Genomic DNA, 25,715 nt, shown 5'->3' with positions numbered 1-25,715 from the left:
TTGAAAAATCACAATATGGCTTTTACTGTTTTTGTTGCAACCCTAATTAAAACAGTAAAGAACAAGTAATTGCCAAAGGCTTTCAGCAGAAATGGAATACACTGCAATTTACCAATTGAATTTACAGAGATATAGTATTACTAGTCAGTAAATGGCACCAATGTTACAATATGAAATAGAGATAATTATGCTTACCTCCAAGTATTAGCATCCGGGTCAAACACCTCTATTGTCTTCAAGTATGTTGTTCCATCAAATCCTCCTACAGCCATCAACTGCCCATTCACCACAGCGAGGCCAACCTGGGACAATAAAAAAGGAGTGTCAACGTACAAGTCTCTTTAATGTACCATGTCCATAAACTGTGTCAATCAGGTGCAGTATTTACCTCCATAGTATACAACTGTTTAAGTGTACAGGACAGCCCAAACATTTTGTGGAAAACTCAAACATAAAACATGCTTGTATAGTAATTAACATTGACACCCCCCCCCCCCCCCCCCCCAAAAAAAATAAAAAAAAATAAAACAGTAAGTGTTTACTCCTACCCCACTCCGGCGGGAGGTCATGGCAACCACTGGAGACCACTGGTTGGTCCTGGGATTGTACCGTTCTGCACTGCTCAGTTCTGTTGTGTCATCTCTTCCCCCCACAGCATAGATCATGTCCTGGTACACAGCACAGCCTAGGTGCTTTCGGCGTGTGCCCATTGGTGCTATTGTGTGCCAGCGGTTTTCCTGAGGATTGTACCGCTCCACTGAAAATTCAGAAAATGAGTCAATGAGTCAATGAGTTGGACCCTTTGAACAGAATTTATATTCTCAAATATGTAATTAAAAAAAATTGAACATCTTTCAGATTTGCAGTTCCAATAAAAAGAATCAAGAGACTTCTACAGACCATAAAAGCTAATTACCAGTATTGAGTGGAGACGTGCCATCTGAGCCCCCAACCGCATACAGGAAACCACCTAGAACGGCAACAGCCACTCCTAGTCTCCGTGTGCTCATAGAGGCAACGCGGGTCCACTTATTTTCCTTTGGGTCATACCTAGAACATAAAGAGAGTCTGTCAGTTTGAACATGCTTTCTAGGAGTTGTAGTATTCATTTATTGCATTCCTCTTAAATTACATCACTTCTATAGAACCTATCCATGTTCCATTGCTAGTTCTCAGTTTTTTTTTTTTTTTATGTTTAAATGTTTTTATTAAAACACCATTCAATACATCAGAATTCAGAAATACGATTCAAAAATTTCAGACAGCATATAATCAAAGATTACAGAAATATTATTCTTGAGGATAAACAGGGTATCTTAAATCAATAAAGAAGTTATATAGATAATCCAGCATGTGATTGATTACTTTCAGTCAAACAGTTCTCGCAAAGTGTCCATGTTTTTATACACAACAGGAGTCATATATAGATCTGACAATTCAGAAAGTCAAACCCCCGTGTGTTAAAAGAGCGTCCCAAAGAAGGGATCTCATTTCCCTACAGCACCCTTATGAGACAATATCAATGGGGGGGGGGTCCCCCGCGATCAATCTCATAGTATACCATTGAGTGCGTTCAAAGGAGTTATGTAGTTTCACTCTTATCTCGAGACAGAGTTGTAATGTAGCTCTCCCATGTGTTAAAAATTTTTGCTACACGCTGATCCCTTTCCATGAGACACTCAATCCAGTCCATATTAAATACATGGTACAATTGCTCTTGAAAAAGCTTCAATGTAGGGGGTGTGGTGTCGATCCATGCCTGCAACACAGCCTTCTGCGCCACAGCACTGATAATTAATGTTAGTCTCTTGCATCCCTTAGCTATTTTCTGACCCTCAGGCAAGATACCAAAAATGGCCCAAAGGTCTGTAAAAGGGATGTAGTTTACCAAGTGGTCGAGGGCAAACTTCCTGACCTTGAGCCAGAAAATTTTTAGTAGGCGACAGCTCCAAAAATAGTGGTAGAGACCCGCTTCCCCCTCATGGCAACGTGGACAGGATGCTGACCCCATCATTCCAGCCAGGAATTGACGATGTGGGGAGAAATAGGCTTTTTTGAAAGATGTTAAGAAACATTTCTTGGTATTGCATGGCCAAAATTAGTTTCCTAGATGTTTGCAAGGTCTTAACCAACTGGCTGCAGGTCAACGAGGGCATAACTAGAGTCCATGCTTTCATCCCTGAACGTATGTTATCGTAATCTATGATTTGGCGTAGATAGTTATAGTGGATGGATATGGCTTTGCTCTCTACAACGCCTGAGGAGAGCATGGTGTCAAGCGTGTTACCCCAATCAGACTCTGAGAAGTCACGGATGACCATGGCCACATAGTCTGCATATAGGCAAAAGGAAATTTTTTGAAGGTCGGAAACGTGTCTGATGCTTGTGTATAGGATATTGGTTTTCTAGAGCCTGTATCAATTAGGTCAAGGATTTTTAATAAGCCTTCTTTTTTGAGGTCAAGAAAAGGCTGGGAGGCACTACCACCCTGGAATTCCGAGTTATTTAACAAAAGGAAGAAACATTGATTTATGTGCATTTAGGTTATTCTTATGTCTCTAAGTATATGCCAGACTTTCCGAGTCGACCACAACAAGGGGTTGTTTCTGATCTTCTCCGGCACTTCCCCGTCATGCATGTGCAGGAAACCCACCAGCCCGCAGTTTTCCAAAAATTCCCCCTCAATTTCCGTATTAGCATAGGTCTCACTGTTGTGAATCCAATCTCTAAGAAATCTCAATATTGCTGCATGATTATAATTCAGGATATGTGGAAAATGTATACCCCCGTTAAACATCGGTTGTTGGAGTTTAACCAATCCAATGCGTGGACGTTTTGAGCCCCATATAAAATTTCCAAAACAGCATGTTCAGTAATCTTAAATCTTTTTGAGATAATAAAAGGGGGAGGGCCTGTAATATATATAGTATTCGGGGGAAGGTCACCATCTTGATGAGGTTGGCTCTGCCAACATAGGAGAGTCTCAAATGCTTCCAACCGTCTAGTTCCCTAGCGGTTGCATTCATTGCCTCTGTGACATTGGCCCTGTATAGATCGGAGGGACGTTTTGGAAGGTGAATTCCCAGATAGTCGATCATCCCGGGTTCCCATTTAACTGGGATGTGTCTGCCCCAATGTGGGACAGACATATGTAGTTCTCCCAGTTTAAATGTTAGTTAAACCACTCATCCAAATAATCAAATACCTCCCCCCCCCACCTCAAACATGAGTTAGCGTTTCTGCACCCTTTTACATTTGCAATTTGTCCGAAACGTTCTCAGCTTGGACTTTCAGTAAACCAGTTATTTTGCCTTTTAATTAACTTAATACATGAGAGGTGACCACATAAAACCAAAAACAGTAAATTTGCACCAGGACAAACCATGTTTAACAGCAGCTGGGGCTCAAAATGTGCTGATAGATTTAAAGGATTTGAGAGGGACATGGTCAAACCTAAATTTAACTTAGTGTAAATACAAAGCCAACTAACATTTGTGGGTTGCATGCAAAAACAACCAGTATTTACTCTGCGTCCCAACTCAGGCTCAACCACAGTGCCCGTAGTTGCTATATATAACCCATAAGACAGAAGAAAACATGAGAATTCCAAAATTGGCGCTATCAATAAAAAACTTTTTTTTACATTTTTGTTCAAAGTTTCCTTTAGGTTGTGTCAGAGCAATGTAGTATAAATAGCATCTTCAAAGCAAGTAAAGGGAAGAGACACATAATCACCAGACAGGGATTTGACTCAAATGAAAAAATTCAAGAGACATGTCACAATTTGAAGTTCACTTGGCACTGCATTCTTTTGTACTGCTAGTATGTGGTCACTAAATAGATGTGATGCCTAGAAGAGCTGATGTATACAGGTTAAATGGGCCCCTACACCAGACAACTATCGGGGCAAATCACCATTCCACTGATGTCGGTCATCCGCAAAATCAAGCATTTTGGAAATCCTCACAGTCTCACCTATTGGGGGGGTATTCAATAATTGCCATTTTTTTGGCCAGTCAAAAAAACGGCAATGATTTGTGAATCAGTATTCAATCGCCTGTTTTTTATTTTGCTTTTGTGGAATCGACATGGGCGAAAACATCTGTGGATTTGCCAAAACACGTGGATTGACTCCAAACTTGTCATTCCACACGGTTTTCACCGGTGCTGGATTTTTCGCCTAAGTGAAAAAGATTTGCTCTAAACATGGACAAAAAATTGCCGCACAGATTGAATACCCCCCATAATTTCATAAACCTGCATATTGATTACGTCTCTATGCTTCCACCAGCATCCCACAGCAAACTGGCCTGCTGCTTTATTAGCCATCCATATAACTTATACCCACTGCCACAAAATCACCTTAACATTACTACATGATTCCGGTTATGGATTACATGGTCTCGGCTTTTTAATATTCCACTTCTCTGATTGCTGCCCACTTTTAGAATATGCTTTCAACATGTCAATGAATATTTTTGGTCATATAAATCTCTACCAATATGTAAAAAATATTACTTTCAACATTGATCGAATAATTGAAAGAAAAAAAAAAAATGTATGGTGTTTGCTGGAGTACAAATGCTGGTGGCAATTCATATTTGACTAGCAACATTCCAGGCGCCACAGTGTTAAGGGTATGTATGCTATACTAGTAAGGTGAGCTGGGCTAGGGAGAGTAGCATTTGCTATGATGTATACAGGTGAAATGAACTGACCTAGGGATTGTAGTGTGTGCTATAACTGAAGGGGAAAGGGATATTACGACTTGTCTGCATGTTAGAAAGAAAATAATTAACGCTATGTCCCAAGTCTGGAGAAGTCACACATCTAAAGAAGCAGAAACTACAAGGAAGTGTTCCTTTTCGAAAAGCCAACCTCCTCCCCCTCTGGAAAGTCTGACAACACTACACACAAATTATAAGGAGGAAATAGAAAGAACCAGAGTGGGGGAAAACAGAAAGAAAAGGAGAGTCCCCATGTGTGGGGAGGTAAGGGTGCACAGCTAGACTAGCTGGAGGTTGGATTGCCTCTCTGGGCAGTATTCAATGATAAAGTTCTCCGTGCATGGAGAGCGTTTTATTTCGCTCTCCATGCACTCTCCGTGTTCCGGAGGGCTCTCTGCCACTCCTGCTCCCTCTATTCAATGTGGCTGATGCTCTCCGCCACTCGCGGAGAGTCTTAACCCCTGCAGGGAGCAGGGAGCCGGAAGCAGCCAGAGAGATTAAAGTCTCCCTGGCTGCTCCAGAGGACTGTGGAGGGGAGGGGGGCTCTCCAGGACCCAGGCTGCACCCCCCTATAGCCAGCGGGGGACCCAGTATTCACTGCACCCGTTTGTGCATAGTTACGTTCGGGTGCAGTGAATATATGAATATCTAATGAGCGGCTCCGGCGCCCCCTGCTGGCTGCACTGTGTTAAAAAAAAAAAAAAAAAAATTTAAATTTTTTTTTTTTTTTATTAAATATATATTCATGTGCTATAAGCACATGAATAAAAATAACATGCCCCTTCACAGAAAAAAAAAAAAAATGATTTTTTGACACCAAAATTTATGAAAAAAACCTTTTAGTTTAAAAGTTCACATTCCAGCTCTCCATCAAAAGATGGAGAATTGCTACACGGAGAGACACGGAGAACATCACTTAGAAAGACGGAGAACATTTCACATTGAATAGGGTTGCTCGCTTTTGGAGAGCAAAATGCTCCGTCCAAGGCGAACAAAGCACAAGTTCTCCACAAAACACGGAGAACTTTTCTCATTGAATACTGCCCTCAGTGTGAACACTGCTATGCTACAGCTGTCACTGCTGCCCAGGACTGCAGGAGATATAGAGCAGCTGGAAGGGACTTTGATGAACTCAGAGAGGACTTTGTTAGTATAATCCTGCTTGCTATACACTGGATTATTGAATCTCCTTGAATAAAGTTAGTCTTGTTTTCACGGTAATCCACTCAGCTGTGTGATCCCTGAACCCCGGGATACCCAGGTCACCTGGTATCCTTACAATACCGTATACAGGTGAGCTGGCCTGGGGGTGTAGCATGTGCTATAATATGAACAGCTTTAAAATGAACATGCAAACATGCAAGATCAATAACTGCATCACTTGTAAAGTGAATTAACCATTGGCTGTACATAAACTAAATATTCTACTTTTTATAGGTGGAGGATAAAAAAAAAACCCACATATTTGCATGGTATAAGGTTACGAATGACAAATATCTTTGAGTCTTCCTAGATAAGGTCATTCTGTAATGCTTATAAACTTTTTATCCAGGTTATTCTTCAACATCACTTGGAAATGGAGAGTCCAATCAGATGTTTTTTTATTAAGCATCAAAATTCCACAAATACCTTTCCACGATGTTCAGACAAGAAACGCCATCCTGACCACCCACAGCATAGAGATAGCCTCCGAGAACTGCAACACCAACACTTGTCCTGCAAGTGCTGGTTGGAGCCACATCACTGCTCCATTGGTTTGTCTTTGGGTCATATCTATAAGAAATTATAATAGTTTGCTTAAAAATAGAATAAAAATATCTCAACGTTACTGGAGAAGATATATAAAACAGATTCCCATGTAGAGATGCCACATATATACACGTGTAGGTCTTTGTCAATTACCTTTCTACACTGTTGAGGTATGAAGAGCCATCGTGGCCACCAACAGCATACAGGAGGTCATCTAGAACACTGACTCCAACACCACAGCGCCTTTTGCTCATGGAAGCCACCATTCTCCACTCATTGGTCTGAGGGTCATAACGTTCAACACTAGAAATTGCATCTCCGCTACACCAACCTCCCACTGCAAAAGAACAAATATTTAAATGAGCAGGTTTCCATTTGTGAGCTACAAATAACTATTTTTTTTTTAATCCAGAGATAAGCGAAGTGTGACAGCAACCATAATTAAGTGTAAACATGCTACAACATTTTTAATACAAATTGAATCAGACAGACTTATAAGATCATCCCGAGGTGATGAAATCTATACAAATAAGTCCTTAAATCAACAAGCTTAAAAGTGAGAAACTGATAACAACACTGCAATACAGGTTTAGTACCCCTTACCCAAAATGCTCAGAATCAGAAGGTTTTTGGATAACTGATTATTCTGTATTTCTGAGTATTTTTATATTTCAATGAGGTATCTAGCATTTATGTTGTATAAACACATAAAACGCACACAAATATATATTGTTTGTGCATGAAATAAAGTTTTACAACATGAAACAAAGTTAGTGTACTCGCTCAGGCACAGAATTTGCATGCCAAGCAATCATTTTCACATATTTGCCAGTTACGGATGTACATTTTGGAAACTATGGTTTTCAGAATAATTTAGATAACGGATATTTGGATAAGTTATACTCAACCTGTACTTACTACACAACCGGAAACATTTTTGTTCAATATTATTTTCACGTCAAAGAGAGATCTGGTCATTATTAAAAACAGAAATCTTGTGCACTGGCACTTTCCGATTCACCTCATTCCCCTCTCCTGTCCTTAAAATATTACAGGCCCAGACCCTATCTTGGCATGTCTTGTGTGCTCGCTGGATGCGCTTTATTTCACCTTACTCTCTTGACCTTCTACAAACATGCTTCCATCCTCTTCGCTTTACCGAGGATGCCTCTTGTATAGTGACCAATGATCTACTTACGGCCAAATGAATGAAATAAATAAAAAAGGCCCTTTTACTTACGCCTCCAACTTAACTGCTCTCTTACACACTCTTCTACTTGATACTCTCAGCAATGCACTCTCCAGCGTCATCTCCTACTTCACAAAAATCCCATCAGGATCTACTAAACTATCACTTCTATGCAGCCGCTTTACCTCCCTTCTGCTGGCTCTCCTCAGTTATCCTGTCTCCACCTGCCTTCCTACAACCTCCACATGTATGTCTCCCCACAACCTAAAGCTCAACATGGATGTCCCACTTTGTGTGGGATTGTATTTTAATGTCTCGGGTCTGGATTACACAGATTTATGATCATTTACAAGTAAACAACGATGACTCTGTGATGCACAAGATAAGTTTGTGCAATAATGGTAACATTAATAAGCCTATTTCATGTAATGATGAAAAAGCATACCTGCAAACAGCACCTCCCCACAGCGTATGGGCTTTCGAGGCCTTGTCCTTGGCCCTTGCATTAGGGGACGCTCCTGAGGAAGCAGAAGATAGTTCTTGGCTTCATCCACCAAGTCCCTATAAGAAACAATTGACATAGATACCACAAAATATCAATATTGTTAATTTTCACTGTTCCTCCTGTAATTTCCCAAATGCTTAAAGGTTCAGCTGTCAGATTTCCACTTTCACAAAGATCAATATAAGGGAAGTGCCCATTAACACTTAGAGGACTACCTAAAGTGACTACCTTGCATTATTCAGTATGTATGTCAAATGACAAGGAAGAAAATGAACCAAAAGGGGAGGGGCCAATAGTGTAATATAGCCAGGTTTCACAACCGGTTCCAGATCTACCGTCATGTTAATAAGATATGAATGGTGACAACCCCCACTGAGAATACACTCACAGAATTTAAAAAAACTAAACAAGCAAACAGATGATAAAGTGCATATAAATAGTTTTTCAAAATAGAAATTGCTACCTCGGATACAGGGAAAACGCTGACTAAGGTCTTCAAGATCATTAACAAAGCTAGCATACCCCTCAGGCATAGCGGAACAAACACTCCACTAATGGGTCTTTTTCAAGACAGAAAGACAGAGCTGTTGGTTGAAACGTGCTGACCGAGGGTTTGTTCAGCTATAGCAGGTAGCATACAGAATGTATTGGTTGTTTCCATTTATTTCTAGATCCTGAGTATCAGTTTCCATCTTGAAAGATTATGAATATGTACAATATCATCATCTATTCGATAAGCTTCTATCTTTGTTTCATTTGGGATGTAATTCAGGTTTATAAATGCAATGGTTAACACATTCAATAATCATTTGCAAAAGATAGATTGCTCTATATAGCACTATTTTCCTTATGAGTATTGCTCTACATATCCTGGAAACAAGAACTACACTCTCATCCAACTCGTTCACTATAGTGAAGAGTTGCGGAAATAAAGTTACCATTTATGGTCCCACATAATCCTTACTCCCTGTGAGTGCATTACCAATGGGGAGATGTCACTTTTCACATATTTTCTCAATATGGTTGGATGCAAGAACATTTGGGAATCACTGGTGCAGTAAATTAAACGGGGGCATTCAATGTTGTATCGGTCATATGTTAATTCAACAGTCAGCATTCAATCTTCCGACTGTCAGAAACTTTCCGACAGTCTGATTCTACATGTATTTCGTCGAGAATGGCCATGGATTCGTCAATCCAGTGCCCATTTCAACAATGCAGATGCAACTTTAAAAAAAAGTCTAATCTGCACACAGTCTTTAATGCGGTCAAAAATGGCCACATTGAATAAATGGTTGGAAATATCCGCACACATTAAATAGTCCTCAATGACTCAAATCTTAAGAAAAAAGTAAATTTTGAGCAGCAAAGCCAAAGTCCATAGTTCAAAGTGCGGCTATTTGGTGTGACTGGAGGATATGTATATTTGGACATATCTGTATGTTATTTGTCACTCATTTTGGAATGTTATTAGCACATGGATTGTAGGTGGAGCAGAAATGTGTTGTATCTGACAGCAGTTGGGACAGTCAAAAGAAAAGTTCACCCTATGGAATATACCTGCATTCTTCATCACTTTTTATTAACGGATCAGACCCCACAGTTCCCACTAAAAACTTAGGACTTAGCAGCGGCAGACGGACATGTTGGAGAACCTGATGGAGGAAGAGATAAGTGTTCTCAATATACTTAGTAAGAATGATCGCTGGATAACAAGAATATATAGAATATCTACTGTATGTAAAATCAGAATCCAATATACCAAATCTAAAAGCCAATATTATAAAGAATGGAGACAGAAGTAAACACTGAAATCATAAAACCTATTCAAGAGTCTAAGCAGAAAATGGTAATAAAAAAATTCCATGCTCCTTACAACGTTGTTTACTTCTATCCATCTTCCTAGCTTGAAAAAACACTAAACACATCCAATCCTCTGAGTTTCCCAAACCTCCCTAGTCTCCTGTTGAACTGATAACCCTGTGAGAGAGACAACCTGATACAGTTTGGGGCCTGCACTTGGGAATCTTATAACCCTCAAAAGGGACCATAACTTGCTTAATCTCAGTAGCAAGTTAAATCTACCTGTAATAACATGTCAATAGGCCTTTTAAACAAGCATTATAAATTAAAACAAACCATTATGACACCAAAGCTGGAACTAGCGGAGGCTTCTAGTGAATGCTTGGAGCTTCGTAGCTGGTTGCCCATCTCTGGTATAACTTATACTGAGACTAATCCCACCAGGCAATCATAGGAAACAGTCTATATTTTCATTGTTGCACACACTCTGCTGCCTAAAATAAGATTACACTTTAGTATGCCAGGGAATGCTTATTCCCACTACTGTGGAGGCTTCAGGTAAAGGGCAACTGTTTTTTAAGAATAAGTGAAGAGCGTCAATGAGACTGCAATGCCCATTTATCATGTACAATATCCATGAGTTTCCTTACAAGGACAAATCATCATATACTTTTGATGTCTTAGCAAGTATTGGGACCCATATATAATCTAGATCTTTGTAGTATAAAGGGGCGTATTAGCATACCTGTGGTAACTGCGGCCTCCTTTCCTGAATGCTGTATTTTACCCAGGCCATGACTGCATTGAATACCTGCTCCTCACTGCGCACATTCAACTCATCGCTGGAAATGATATCGATCAGCTGATTGGCTGGGAGAAGCATGAACTCTTCACTTTCCATAACCTGAGGAGCAAAAAAACAAAACAAAAACACACGAGTTGTGAAGTGAGAGCATAAAATGGCCATTGAATCACATCCTCACTGCTGGGCATCCTCACTCAATTTTCTTGATTAACCCCTTCCCGACATTGCCTTTTATGGTATTTTTTTTTTTTTTCCTCCTTGCGTTCAAATAAGCGTAACTTTTTTAATTTTCCGGCTATATAGACACATGAGGGCTTTTTTTTTGCGGGACAAGTTGTACTTTCTAATGGTACCATTTACTATACCGTATAATATTCTGGGGAATCATTAAATAATTTAATGTGGGGTAAAAAGAAAAAAAAACGCAATTCCACAATATTGCGCTGGTTACGTTTTTTTTGGAGTTCATAGTTCGTTTAAAATGATGGGTTATCTTTATTCTATGGGTCGTTACGATTCCGGTGATACCAAACTTCTATAGTTTTCGTTACGTTTTAAGACTAAAAAAAAAATAGAATATGTTACGGTTTTTCGAATTTGCGTCGCGTCGCCATGTTCTGCGGCTTATAACTTTTTTATTTTTCCACCTACGGACCTGGGTGAGGGCTCATTTTTTGCGGGCTGAAGTGTACTTTTTAATTAATACCATTATGGGATATGGGCGACTTTCTGATCTCTTTTAGCTATTTTTTTTTGGGTAGGCGATGCGACCAAAAAACGTAGTTTTGGCGTTGGGGATTATTTTCCGCTTACGCCTTTAACCGTGCGGGATAACTGGTATGAAGCAGAAAGAGAGAATGCCTTTTGCTGGTGCACCAAGAAATTAAAGTTAGATTTAATACATAACGTTTATTTCATTTTATTAAAAATACAATTCAGCGAAATAAAACCACAAATACAATAAATGACAACATTTAATAAAAAAGGGGAGATGTTTCCCTTGACTCAGTGTGACCCCTCTTGTCCTCTACCCAATATGTAAATATATTTAAGCGCAATAAGTACCCACAAGAGAATAAATGCTCTTGATTAGGCAGTGAGCCTGTGATTCGCAGTGAAATGTCTTAATGTTTGGATACATATAAGTATTTATTCGTTCATATACATTGTATCATCATGTAAATTTGATATTTCAATTGCTATACGTCAGGTCGATATTAATCACAGGAACCGGCTTTCTAGGCTAAAGTTAGGTATACACATGCAGACCGGACAATTCCGTCTGGTGCCGTTAGCCGCCTCAGGGACTGCTCTGTCCCCTGAGCGCCGGTGATTTCGTGACAGAGGTGTGCAGGCGTGCACTCGCCTCGTTTGACTGACTCGTCTAGTGCCGATGGCCGCCTCAGGGACTACTCTGTCTCCTGGGCGCCGGTGATTTCGTGGCAGAGGTGTGCAGGCGTGCACTCGCCTCGTTTGACAGGCTCAAGTGACGTTGAGTCTGGCGCCAGACTCGCGTCCTGGTCACGGAGGTAACCAGTGACCTGGGTTTGCGCAGCGGTACAAGTAAATTTCAAAACATTGTAAGTGGGGAGGGGAAGAGGGGATTTAGAAACACACTGAGTGTTTTTTGAACGGTCAGCGTACGCTTCGCTTGGAACGCTTCCTCAGGACCACCCGCTGTGCGTCCGGAAGCTCCTTTTATACCACCCTTCTCATACATATTCATGAGGTGAACGGGGGTGTGTATTCCTAACCCCCTGATCATTGGTCTAGTAGTATGAGCCTACTGTTTCATGGGTCTGTTAGTAGTGGGTATATAGTTGATGGCACCAGTATTACATGGTATGGCTTTCTATGTGCGTTAGAGGTATGATAATGTTTATGGGAGTATAAAGTCTAGTAAGAGTGATTATATGTCACTCATGTCCATTGTTGACATCACGTTTGCCATTTTTTATATGTTCAAAGCGGGATGGTATTTCCCTGATAGGCACCTCTTCGTGAAATCTAGACGTCACAGTAGAGGCTACTTGTGGTACTGATGTATGTTGAAACATGTGCGACCAGGATGTTAACTCATGTGGATAATGATAATGTGGAGTGTGTGTTTCAACATCTTTTTCATTGGTCAACTGATGTAGTCGACATCAAAGTTATGCATGTCATTTTTCTTCCCACATATTAGTCGGGGATATGAGGATACCCGTAGATGGTGAGTTTAAGTGGAATCATATGTTTCCTCTTCGTTTTTGGTACGTTTGTCAGTTTGTTGACATGCGATTCGTCGACTGTGTTAACTGTGTGAATTGGAAGAATTATCCTATTGTGTAAAGAGAAAAGCATGTTCCTGGAGGGCACTCTATCACAGGAACTGGGTGTCCCGATGTGGACCATATTATCAATATGTATCTCTCTGGAGAAATGGCGTATATTTATGCCGTATCCCTGCGGGTCATCTATAGTATAGGTTGGATCTAGGGGACGTCTGGGTGTACCCATGTACAGATCTATCTGCTGGGATAGTGAGGGTAAAGGGGGATCAGTGATTATACAGAAACCAGGCAAAATCACCTAGTGACCTATCGAGCAGTGTTGTGTGTTAAGGCATCTCTTTGTGCTATCGTGGTGCTAGGAGGGTACTACCTTATCCTCCTTTCATAAAACAACGAGATCAGTGTCCCTAAAGGGGATTTATATGTGCCCATCAGTGGAAAACAGTGAATAAAAAATAAACCAAGTCGACATCTGTGTAGACAGTAGTGCAAAAAACTAAACGCATGATGGGAGTGTGTAACCTGTTAATACATAGAGGTGTTAAAGGTGATCCTATATAGCAAAAAATGGAGATTCAGCGAGTCCTGAATCTGTGATCGTGATTTGTCACAATAATGAGAGTGACTTCAGTGATGCACGTGATGAGGATATCGTGGGGGTGAGATAGAACAGGAAGCATGAAGTTCTTAATAATGGTTGGTGTTGGTCTGGGATTCCCACCATCAATCATCTGCAGCAAAGAAGAGAGATGTGCCAATCTTAATATATATGGGCTAATATGATTGTGTCGCGGATCCAATAGTTCACCACATTGTATCATTTTTATGCATATTCCTAAGGGGGTCAGTGTTGCGTCTTGTCGCTATACATCAGAAACAACCATCTCTTATAGGTGGATTTAAATGTCCATAATTTTTTTTTTTTTAATAGGGCCATTACCAGCTACCTTGTTGTGCTTATCTTATGTGGTTTGCCACAATCCATTACATCAGTCTAGTTGATTCCTTGATAGTCGCCCGTCTGGCTCCAGATGTAGGACGTATCTTCCATCCTATGTCTGAGACTATTATTTGGACAGTAACATTTCTTATAGAGTGGATTTGTATATGGACCATGTAAGTTGTTCACTTATGGGGAGGATGTTGACATATTCTCCTCATGGGCATCACACTGATTTATTCATTCAGATATATGGTGATTCACAGGAAGACTGTATAAACATTCTCCTCATTGAGGCCCAATGGGGATAGAGTTTGCATCAAGAAAATCAGTCTGGTTTCTTGTTTAAGAAGCTCTTTGTCGATGTCACCTCGGCGGGCACCCATCACTACCTGCATCATGCCATAGGCTTGAAGGCCTTTGGCATTTCCATGGTGGTACCTGAGGAAATGCTTGGCCACTGGTGTGAGTGTCTTGCCAGCCTGTTGGTCTCTTTTGGCATATTTTATGCTCGCCAGGTGTTCCGATAGTCGGACTTTCAGTGGTCTTTTCGTTTTCCCAATATAGTGTTTCCCACAGGGGCACTCGAGATTATAAATTACCCCTGGGGTATCACACGTGATGTACTGGTCAATCTTCCACTGTTTTCCGTATCTGTCGGTGTACATCTTGTGGGGGGCAATGTAAGTGCACACCCTGCAGGTTCCACATTTGAAAGTGCCCTTTCTGTTGATTTTGACTCTAGTGGGTTTTTCAAAGTGGCTATGTACCAGGTGGTCCCTGAGATTTTGGCTTCTTCTCCAGCTGATTTCAATCCGATCGCCCAGTATTTCTTCTAGGTCCTTATCAGTTTTGAGTATCCCCAAATGTTTATTGAGTACCCCTTGGACCTGACGCCATTCCTGGCAGTATGTCCCAATAAATCTGACTTTCTCATTAGAGTCTGTCATTTTATGTTTCTTGGGGACTAGAAGTTGATCTCGTTTGAGTTTGTGTACTTCTCCTCTGGCTCTGCGAATGGATCTTTTACTATATCCTCGATTAATGAGTCTGAGGTCGAGTTCATCTGCTCTGCTCTCATATGTAGCATCGTCTGAGCAATTGCGCCTCGTCCTTAGGTATTCCCCCTTGGGTAGACCTTTCCGGACTGGTGGATAGTGGGCACTCTTATTGTGGAGCAGTGAATTGGTCGCTGTACTTTTCCGGAAAATGTCCGTAATCAGTGATCCCTCAGTGCCAACGCTGATGCGTAGGTCAAGGTATTCCACCTCTCTCTGGCTGACATTGCAGGTAAGTTTGAGGTTTAAATTGTTGGCATTAAGAACCTCCAGGAATTCCATAAACAAATTTATGTCCCCTTCCCATAGGATGAGCAGGTCATCAATGTACCTGAGCCACATGAGTACATGTTCTGTGAACCTGTCATTACTTTCAGTAAATACGTGCTCCCGCTTCCACCATCCCAGGTACAGGTTGGCATACGTGGGGGCACAAGTGCTCCCCATCGCAGTCCCCCGCACCTGGAGGTAGAAGCGGTCTTCGCATATGAAGTAGTTGCGGGTCAGCACAAAACGCAGAAGTTTAATAATGAAGGTGTTTAATGGTGCATCTCGTTCCATGCTCAGGAAATATTCTGCAGCCTGTATACCATGCTGATGTATTATGCTGGTATACAGGCTTTCTACATCGCAGGTGATGAGCCAGGAGTCAGGGTTCAGGGTAATGCCTTGGAGTTTGTTCAAAACATCCATTGTATCCCTCACAAATGAGGGTAGAGTGAATACATAGTCTCTCAGATAGCAGTCGACAAATTGACTCGCCCTCTCAGTGAGACCCCCTATTCCCGACACTATGGGTCGCCCAGGTGGATTAACTTCACTTTTGTGGATCTTGGGCAGTAAGTATAGTGTGGGAATTCTTACTGCCTTGACTTCCAGAAATTCAAATTGGGATTTTGTGATGACACCATTTCTTTTTGCTTCTTCCAAAATATTGCGGTATAGATCTAGGTAGTCATCAGTGGGGTTAAAAATCAGTGCTTTGTAACAGGATGTGTCATCAAGTTGGCGTTTGAGTTCTCTCCTGTACGAGTCAATCCCCCATAATACGATGTTCCCCCCTTTATCAGAGGGTTTCACAATCGTGTCTTCCCATTTTTTAATCTCTTGGAGAGCTTTCCTTTCCTCCACAGTGATGTTATCCCCATAGTTAGAAAAGGGTTTATTTCTCTCTATCTGGTCCAGATCTTTGCTGACCATTTCTAGATAAACCTTAATCTGTGGGCATATTGAGATGTCGGGAAGAAAAGTGGATTTCTTTTTGAGTTTAGGCATGGTCTTATTGGGTTCATTTGGAACAGTGTCAGTTAGAAATGCCACATCGCCTTCCTCTGATAATTCTTCTAGCAATTGTAGCATTTCCCTATCACGCTCATCAAATGGGGGGTCAATGTCAGTTAGTAGGGCACCCTCATTATCCTGTAATCCCAGGATATCACTTCTTTTTTTGTAGAATTTTTTGAGAAGGAGCTTCCGTACATACAAATGAAGGTCCTTTTCACATTCAAATCTGTTCATGGGTCTGGTGGGAGAAAAACTGAGTCCTTTGTTTAGAACTGCAATTTGAGCTTCAGAGAGAGTGTGGTCAGTAAGATTGACAATCCTAAGTGTATCAGAGGGGGCTATCTGCGATATCGTCTGGTTTCCCTGCGATCCTCTCGCCATTCTCTGGGGCCCCTCTTTCCTCTTCTTTCCCCTCCTGGTTCTCTTGTGTCTCGTCCCAGGTTGTCTCTGATAGTCCTGGGACTGACCCCTAAAAAATGGCGTCTGGTGGTTTGAGAGAAGTCAGAGTGATCACTCTCGGATGAGTCAATCTCCGAGGTGGTGTAGCCCCTGGTGTTATCTGTAGGCTTTCTATTTTGAGGGAAATTCCATTTATAGACTCTATTGGTCTGGAAGTCATTCAGATCTCTCTGTAATTTATTCTTTTTACGGCTTATGACTTCCTTTTCTATGTTGTCCAGTTCAGTTTTAATTTTATGATAGGACTTTTGGAATTTCTCCAATTTCTCAAAATTTTTAAGTTTGTCACCTATCACCGATATCTCATGTGCGTATTTTTTAAGCATTATTTCATCATGCTTGGCCAGGATATTGATCAAACTGAGAGAGCATGTTGTAAGTGCTTTCTCCCACTCTTTTTTCAGGGATTCCTCTGCTAATTCGAATGAGGGAAAGACTCGGGGTCTCAATCCTCTGGGCGTTATTTGTTGTTTGGTATAGCTCTCAAAAGTAGCTTTATTCCAAAACACTTTCATTTGTTTTGTTAACAACATTTTGAGTTTATATAGCTCATTGACCCAATCTTCCTGTGTCGTGTCCATGCTAGTTATGTCTTTGTCCATCATGGTTTCTAAACATTTTTTAAAATTGTTTTGCCTGTCATTGAGTTCTTGACTCAAACTGAATGACGTGGATGGCGCGGCCATGTTGGGAAAGAGCGACATATGTTCCATAAATTGTTATGGGGAGGTAGGAGCTTCACCGGTGACGCACACCTGGGTTGATTCAACAATATGGTTTAATGGTATTCAATAATACACACGTGTGCCGTGCTGATTGACGGAGAGTGATATGTAATCACCATTCATTTGACACAAATAAGGGGGAAGGATATGTCAATCGCACAGTATAGTCGGAATTGGTTAATATGTTACCAGACCCTCCTCATTTCTCATGTATGATAGTTATATATCTCCAGGTGAGGGTGTGCTACCACAGGCATTGGGATTACAGGTATGAAGCAGAAAGAGAGAATGCCTTTTGCTGGTGCACCAAGAAATTAAAGTTAGATTTAATACATAACGTTTATTTCATTTTATTAAAAATACAATTCAGCGAAATAAAACCACAAATACAATAAATGACAACATTTAATAAAAAAGGGGAGATGTTTCCCTTGACTCAGTGTGACCCCTCTTGTCCTCTACCCAATATGTAAATATATTTAAGCGCAATAAGTACCCACAAGAGAATACATGCTCTTGATTAGGCAGTGAGCCTGTGATTCGCAGTGAAATGTCTTAATGTTTGGATACATATAAGTATTTAGTCGTTCATATACATTGTATCATCATGTAAATTTGATATTTCAATTGCTATACGTCAGGTCGTGCGGGATAACTAATGTTATATTTTAATAGATCGGACTTTTAGGAACGCGGCGATACCAAATATGTTTATTTTTTTTATTTTTTATTTATTTTTATTTGGGAAATGGGGAAAGGGGGGTGATTTGAACTTTTAATATTTTTTTTTTTTTTTTTTAAACTTTATTTTTTTTTTTTTTTTTTTTTTTACTTTTACTACAAGGCCCCCTAGTGTACTTGACCACTAGGGGGCGCGATCGCCTGTACTAGGTTCAGCCATAGAGCTCTATGGCTGAACGTAGTGATTTTATGCACTTCCTATTACATCCTGCCTGAGGCAGGATGTAATAGGTATGCATACACGGCCAGCACAGGGGTCTACATTAGACCCCTGGCTACCATGGCAACCAATCGGCACCCTCCGATCTCGCTGCGGGGGGCCCCGATCGGCACCGGAGGGGGGCGCCCCCCCTCCGATCAGCTATTTAAGCACTGCGGGCGCTTTGCCCGCGGTGCTTAAAGGGTTAAACGGCCACGATCGGCGAACTCGCCGCTCGTGGCCGTGAGAGCAGGGACCTGGCTGTAATATACAGCCATTACCTGCTCTCTTTCAAGCCAGCTCACTCCGTGAGCTGGCTTGATTCCCCCGCAACCGACATATGACGTAAATATACGTCATATGTCAGGAAGGGGTTAAAACTAATATAAATACGTGCAACAGTGCTATTTAAAAACACGTGCCACAATAGTGTGGTGAAACACCTTTCTTATCAATCACCTAGCTCACCACAGGTGCTGGCAATCATACATTACCAGGGAAGTCCAGGGACAGAGCATTTTCTCCCTCATGGAGCGGGTCAGGAAGGCAAGTATGGTCTGAATCTTGCTTGTCTAATTCTATTTTAATCGTTAATAAATTTACTGCACTATGATGATCTCTCCATTCCTTTGAGTTATAATACTTCTGAGGGAAAGGAGGAGTCAATTGGTGACAAATTTGTCTCTCAACCAGGTGCAATTGTCTACTATCAATGTGGACAATAAACTTTGGTAAGAGTCATTACATTTGTGCCCATTAATACATCAATTGAAAGTGTTACAGTATCACACTATTGCCTATTTTCTTCTTTTTTGGGGTTACCATATTGATGAACCGCCATTAAATCACAACATCTAGCGCCTGGTGAACTCTCCAATATCGTTTGTTGGTATTGTATGTGATTTTTTTTTTTAAGTGGTTCTTCATATTTTTGGAAGTGGTGTTCTAGGCTGCTTTATAGCGCATGATATACTGGTCTGAAATCTTTCTTTTTATCTATTTATATTTGGCCGACCGGGTAAAAATACTAATACATTAGAGGTTTAGCGGACAAAGTAAAATGTACAATAAAGTTTAGCATTTCAAGTGTGCACTACTATTAAAGTTTGTTCATTGTATTAACAGGTTAACTACAATGATTAGAGGAAATTTGTGACATAACAAAGCCCTGCCATATTTGTCTAATTTCACTGTTACTATTCCTAACCTACAATAACTACAGGGGGGGGGGGGGGGGGGGGGAGCGATGTCCCATGGGCTAAAGAACATCTGATCCATGCACATGCTTTGGGAATAAAGGGCGATTAGGGTGCACAGCAGTCTGTGCCGTTAACTGCATAATTCAGTGATTCTACTTTTACTTCTAGATCTCACAAAATACTTTAATTAAAAGCTGTATAATTACCACGTATTGCAGCACATAAACATACAAGTATTAATGTTATACACTGTCTACCTGTAATGTACAGGAATTGTCAAATTCACATATAAAAATATTAAATCGTACAGGTACAAGTTGATCCAAATAAAACTTCTCAAGTGTGTGTCACAGAGAAAACATGCCCAATACAAATAATCGCATTGCCCTCTTACTGGTTGTTCTAGACATCTGCCAAAAGGGATTTATGTTGTACTCTTAGTGCTACGTTACAGAAATGTAAAAGAAAAAAAAATGAAACATGTAATTGGATCACACTTCAAATCAGATCTGACGTATTTTATAGTGGAAAAAATTCCTACAGCAAACACACCAAAAAAAATACATTAAATCCAATTTAACAAAAAGCAAAAGTTTACAAAATGGATTACCATTAAGTAACTCTACTAGCAACTAAAAAGGATTACCAGGAGCCATAGGGTCCCCATAACTGCTTGCACCTTTCCAAGGCTGAAGTCAATCCTGAAAGGGCATGTGCATTGGAACGTGTCTATCAGAATCTTAGTTTGATCTCTAAATAGATTTGCTATGGAGGGGGGAGTACACACACACACAAAATCTCTGTAGGCCATGAAACAAAATCCAATGGGATATCACAAGCAGAATCCATCTGAGCGTTTGACTGAAAACCCACCTGGGACCCAGGCGATGGGACGGAAATTAAGAGACACAGAACACCATGGGAAAACATTAACTACTTCCTCGTACATAGAATTCTTTAACACCATTCTCTGGTTTGCTGTGCTGTGATACTTTAAGCAAGAAACAAGCATTTTAGTTTAACTACAAGTGGCTTCTGTATTTTATCTATGAAAATGTCAACATCTGTAAAACAAACTAAAACGCATCATCTTTCAGAATCCTCAAAACATCACCCAAGTGACATTTTTATGTGTAAATATACAGATTAAAACTAAAGGGAAAGTTTTATGCAGTGATTAAAAAAAATAAAAAAAACTGCCCGAATAAAATCCTAGCTGCAGTATAGTTTTGAACACATACCATTATTAAGAAAATAATTACTTACAAAATGGTGTCTATCCCTAGCCCAAATGCTTTCGACATTGGTTAACTTAGCAATCATGTGACCAATAGGAGCCAAAGCACAGAGCTGGCCTCCGATGAGGTCACACGACATTTCTCAGATGCATAGAAACCATGGTCCTGGCAGTACTCTCTTTCAGGAATATTAAAATGGCTGCCCTCGTACAGGCATGCAAAAAGATTGAGATAGAAGAAATGCCATACCTACACGTGCTGGATGCAGCTAGTTTGAGGGCTGAATCTGGTTTATGAGAAACAAAGTTTGATTCACCAAGATACAATCCTGATGCATAAAGTGCATAGCAGATTTACAACTGGATTTCTAGGCTGCATGGGCACTTTTTAGTTTTTCTCTAAAGTATTACATTCCCATACTGCAAGGGTTTATTTAAACATATAGGTATTACTACAGGGTTTTGGGAAGCCACTGTCTGCAGATTATTTAATTAATCAAAACCATTTTGTTGCGCCAGTTTGCATAACCTTGTTGCTTAGGTATATTTAAACAGCCTGACATACTCTTCTTGGAAACTAATTGGGATAGAACTTAATGTGCAATCAGAGAGTCGTGGGAAGAGTATTGACATTCGGCTAGAGGATATCATTGTGATGTTTAAGTACAGCATGTGTTTTGGTTGTGCAAAGGTGGTGTCCTTTAGCTGTCATTACAGTGTCACTTTTGTCATTTATCAATGACACCAAACACACAACTGTCGGGAAACATTATCCTACTTAAAGAATTGCCTTTGCGCACTACACGTCTTACCTCTTGGAAATTATGTTGGGTAAATTTGTCTGCAATCCTCAGCAACTCTCTGCATGAGTGAGTGTCAGCAAAGGCTCGGATACCTAGACAGTTGGATGGGTCAAGCTGCCTTTTTAGGAATTCACAGCAGGCCTCCTGGATTTCTGCGAGTTGAAGAAGACAGGCAGCTGGCAGAAGTGTCTGCACATTGCCCTCTTCAACCGTTATTTGTGAAGTGTAGGAGAAATCAATAAGCAATTCCATGGCTCGTTCATCAATGTCCCGGATCACTACCTCTGTCTGCCGACTTTCAGCTAACTCCCCTGTAAACATTGCCCGAAAGTAAGGGCTGCAAGCGGAGAGGATAACCCGATGGGCATAGATCTTTTTGGCACCAACCACCAGCACCACATCGCAGAGCTCTCTGTGTTTCCGCAAGAGGTTGATGACCTCCAGGGTCTGCCGCGGATGTTTATCTGAGACATAAGGCATGCGGGCCGGTTGTGGGACCCCCTCCGGTAATTTGTTGGGGTCTCCCAGGGTGCAACGGCTCGTCACATCCATTCCAGTCTCACCTGGGCGAGTGCTGAGACACCTAAGCAAAAAAAAAACACACAATCAGAAACTTATACAAAAAATAGTGGAGCATGTGAGCATAAAGTTCTACAAATACTCTGCCAACATTATTCAGGAAACGTACAAGCGGAGTCTGCAATATCACCAGTTGCACTTTAGAACCAGGTCCGCCAAATACTTTAAAAAAAAAAAAGAAATTGACAATTGTCCTGCAAGTGGAGACAACTTACTTATCTGATATTCCTTTACTTGCCTATGTGCTTCTGTAAATTTGGGTGCAAACTCATATTTGTTCAACTCTTTTGAAATAGAATTTAAAAAAAATAAAAATAAAAAAGGAAAATAGATATTTCTATGAATATAACTTATATAAAATTCAGGCTTGCTTATCTGCATACACTCACATTATACAAAAAGGCTAGTAATTGGCCCTTAGGCCCAAATAGGTGGTGCCTGACAACATACACCACACAATAAGATATGCTATGAAATGTTTGAGTACAATATGTGTGCACAAATAAATGTAGTTTTATCAAAGCTGTGTAGCACTATGTATATAGGACCGGATACAGAGTTGGTCGCTGACCAGTAAATTCACAGATCAATTGATTATCGAATGACTGCAAATCGTAGCAAACGGTGTGGTAACCGGCCGTGTCAGGCGGTTTAAGGGAGGGTATGTGACGTCAGCGCCGGGCTCGATCAGCCTGTCTGTTGTAGATGACCTGTAGGAACATACTTACATTTGCACAGAGTTTAAAAAATCATTGATGCAATTCATTCCCAGTTATGCACAGGGTGTGGGCTATCTACTTTGTAGATCAGCAATCAGGTCTGAAAAAAGTCTGAATAAGGTCCAGAGTGGGCTGTTTCATGCCCCGCAACATACTAGGTGGTGATTAATTTGTTTTTTGGGGGGGAATTACATTCAAGGAAGAAGGTCCTGAAATGGTGTGAAATTTCCCTTGATGAGATGGATACAATAAGAAAGTAAACAATCCGTATTTTGCGGTGTATTTCTAGGTTTGGGTGTTCTGTGTTTAATGTAATAGGAGTCCCCTTTATTATTAGTAACAATATATCAAAGTACCTTTTATAAAGTAGAACAGTGGGCCTTCTTGATAAAAGGTCACTTTTGAACAAAACATCAGACATTAGATTTCCAGGGTTTTTGGACGTATATAAATGTGCAGAGTATGATTTGTCACACTACTCCTGCAGACCTTGTTCCAATATTTGATTGGTGTATAATGTATACTACCAGCCCCAGGCAGTTGGAGAGGCACCCTGGGGAGGTTTGCGTGCAAATTCAGTATACTGTAGTAACAGTATCCAGTGCTAATTTCAGATGTATCCTATTTCTGATCAATAGGATATCTATCTAAAATGTGTGTATTTTCTACACCCATAAGCAAGTTAAAAAGAATAGATATTGGTTGTTCTAAAGCAGGGGTGTCCACACTTTTTGCGACGAGGGCCAGATTTGGGGAGGTGAAAATGTGGGGGGGTCGACCATTCAGTCTGACATTCTTTAAATCATTAATCACATCAGAATGGTCCCCCACTCTGCCCCCATTCACTGTATTTCCCCCAGTCTGCCCCAATTCACTGTATGTCCCCCAGCCTGCCCCTCCTTCACTGTATGTCCCCCATTCACTGTATGTTCCCCACTCTGCACCCATTCACTGTCCCACAGCCTGCCCCCCTTCTCTTAATGTCCATCAGTGCCTCCATTCATTGTACGTCCCCAAGCCTGACCCTCCTTCACTGTATGTCCCAGACTCTGCCCCCTCCCTTCTCTGTATGTGTCCCAGTCCCTTGTGTGAGCCAGAGGAAGGAGAGGCACTGCAAGGACAGGAGATGCTTGGGCTCCCACTGCTGCCCTCCTCCACTCTGCATGTTACGGGAATAAGCTTCCCCCTTGCTGCCCCCCTCCCCAAACACTGCTTCACTGTGATTGTGGAGTAGGGTGATATACGATTGCAGCAGCAGGGGTAGGACGCCAAACACATCTGACTGTGGCAGCCGGCACCTCCTCACTGCAGCAGACAGCAAGGTAAAGGCGCGCTCGTCGGAGCCCCTCCTTTAGTGTCCTGTGCTGTGCTTCCCACGTCTAATGCTCTGCCCGCTTCCAGCTGGAGGCTGCGGGCCACTTGAAATGACAGCGAGGGCTGCAATTGGCCCCCGGGCCTGACTTTTGGGCATGCCTGTTCTAAAGGTAAGTTAACTGTTCATTTTGTACTCTGAAGAATTAAGCAAAGTGACTTCAGTTTAAAACTATTTGGTCATGTTGTCATTGTATTAAAGTGTTGCGACTGCCTTGGCTGAAAGAGTCACGGGATTAACCAGCACCCATTGATAAGATTGTTCAGAAATGTAAAAATGGTCCATTCATACCCATATGCTAAGTAATGCCTAATCGCTGCACTTGAAGGGCTTTGCAAACTGAAAAGGCCGCTGGCTGTGAATAGGCAGAAAACGTGAATAGGCACGTGAAAAGTGTATAATGGTGTGTACACACGGGAGCAATATTAGGTAAAATCGCTGGGAATATGGTCGCTGAGCTAAAATAAATAAACCGTGTGCACTCCCTGCTAGTCGCTGGAGCATGCTCCTGCGACCAGCGGCTTTCCCAGGCGATCGCTGTGCCGGGAGGTCAGCGCCGGGGAGATCAGCATTGATCTCCCCAGCCCAGTGCCGCTGCTCCCTCCCCTCCTCCCTTCACGGAGGTCAGCGCCGGGGAGATCAGCATTGATCTCCCCAGCCCTGTGCCGCTGCTCCCTCCTTCCTCCCTTCACGGAGGTCAGCGCCGGGGAGATCAGCGTTGATCTCCCCAGCCCCGTGCCACTGCTCCCTCCCTCCTCCCTTCAAAGTGACAGCAGCAGTGTCTGCTGCTGCTGCACTCCCCCTCCGCCCCGTAGCAGTGTCTCCTTTTCATCGCTGATGAAAAGGAGACACTGAGCAATATCATTGCTGGCAATATATTGCTAGCAATATATCGCTAGCAATCATATTGCACCGTGTGTACACAGCATAAGTGTAATGGTGTGTACACACGGTACATTTTGCCTTCCGATGTTGACGATATAGTCAACATCGGATCGGAAGCAGATCGCAAGGGTTTTAACCCTTGCGATCCCGATCCGATGCGCGTTCACGTATCGCAAGGCAGAAAGTCTTGTCTGCCATAATTAAATAGTGCAGATCTGCACTATATTGTCAGACTTGTATGCAAATCGGATGTGCCTTCAGATACTATCCAGGATCTGATCTGATCGTGTATAGTATCTGAAGGCACATCTGACCGTGTGTACACACCATAACTGTCACACCAAAGAACCAACCCTTGTATTTACTAAAACTTTCCATGCATAGAGGAGTGTTGTTTACAATGGGACATTAAGTGCATCACATTAAAAGTACAGAACAAGTGTGTTTGTTGTGTGAAAATAACA

At 41.4% G+C, this 25,715-nt stretch overlaps 1 protein-coding gene across 4 annotated transcripts in view; it reads right to left on the bottom strand.

The window, feature by feature from the left end:
- Nucleotides 1–25,715, bottom strand: part of KLHL20 (kelch like family member 20) — a 48,714-nt gene that overhangs the window by 4,641 nt on the left and 18,358 nt on the right. For all 4 annotated transcript variants that reach the window (XM_083157038.1, XM_083157036.1, XM_083157035.1 and 1 more), the window contains 9 exons: nucleotides 21,706–22,279; nucleotides 10,719–10,877; nucleotides 9,731–9,825; nucleotides 8,111–8,226; nucleotides 6,630–6,813; nucleotides 6,357–6,500; nucleotides 917–1,050; nucleotides 549–757; nucleotides 196–302 (listed from right to left, as the gene is read on the bottom strand). In XM_083157038.1, coding sequence (XP_083013164.1) covers nucleotides 196–302; nucleotides 549–757; nucleotides 917–1,050; nucleotides 6,357–6,500; nucleotides 6,630–6,813; nucleotides 8,111–8,226; nucleotides 9,731–9,825; nucleotides 10,719–10,877; nucleotides 21,706–22,279 — 1,722 coding nt within the window. The remainder of the gene's footprint in view (nucleotides 1–195; nucleotides 303–548; nucleotides 758–916; nucleotides 1,051–6,356; nucleotides 6,501–6,629; nucleotides 6,814–8,110; nucleotides 8,227–9,730; nucleotides 9,826–10,718; nucleotides 10,878–21,705; nucleotides 22,280–25,715) is intronic.

Source organism: Crinia signifera, chromosome 8 (assembly GCF_055691185.1).
Source record: "Crinia signifera chromosome 8, ASM5569118v1, whole genome shotgun sequence".
Lineage (NCBI taxonomy): Eukaryota > Metazoa > Chordata > Amphibia > Anura > Myobatrachidae > Crinia > Crinia signifera.
Note: the sequence above shows the minus strand (reverse complement) of the source record. Positions and strands in the feature narration are given on the sequence as shown.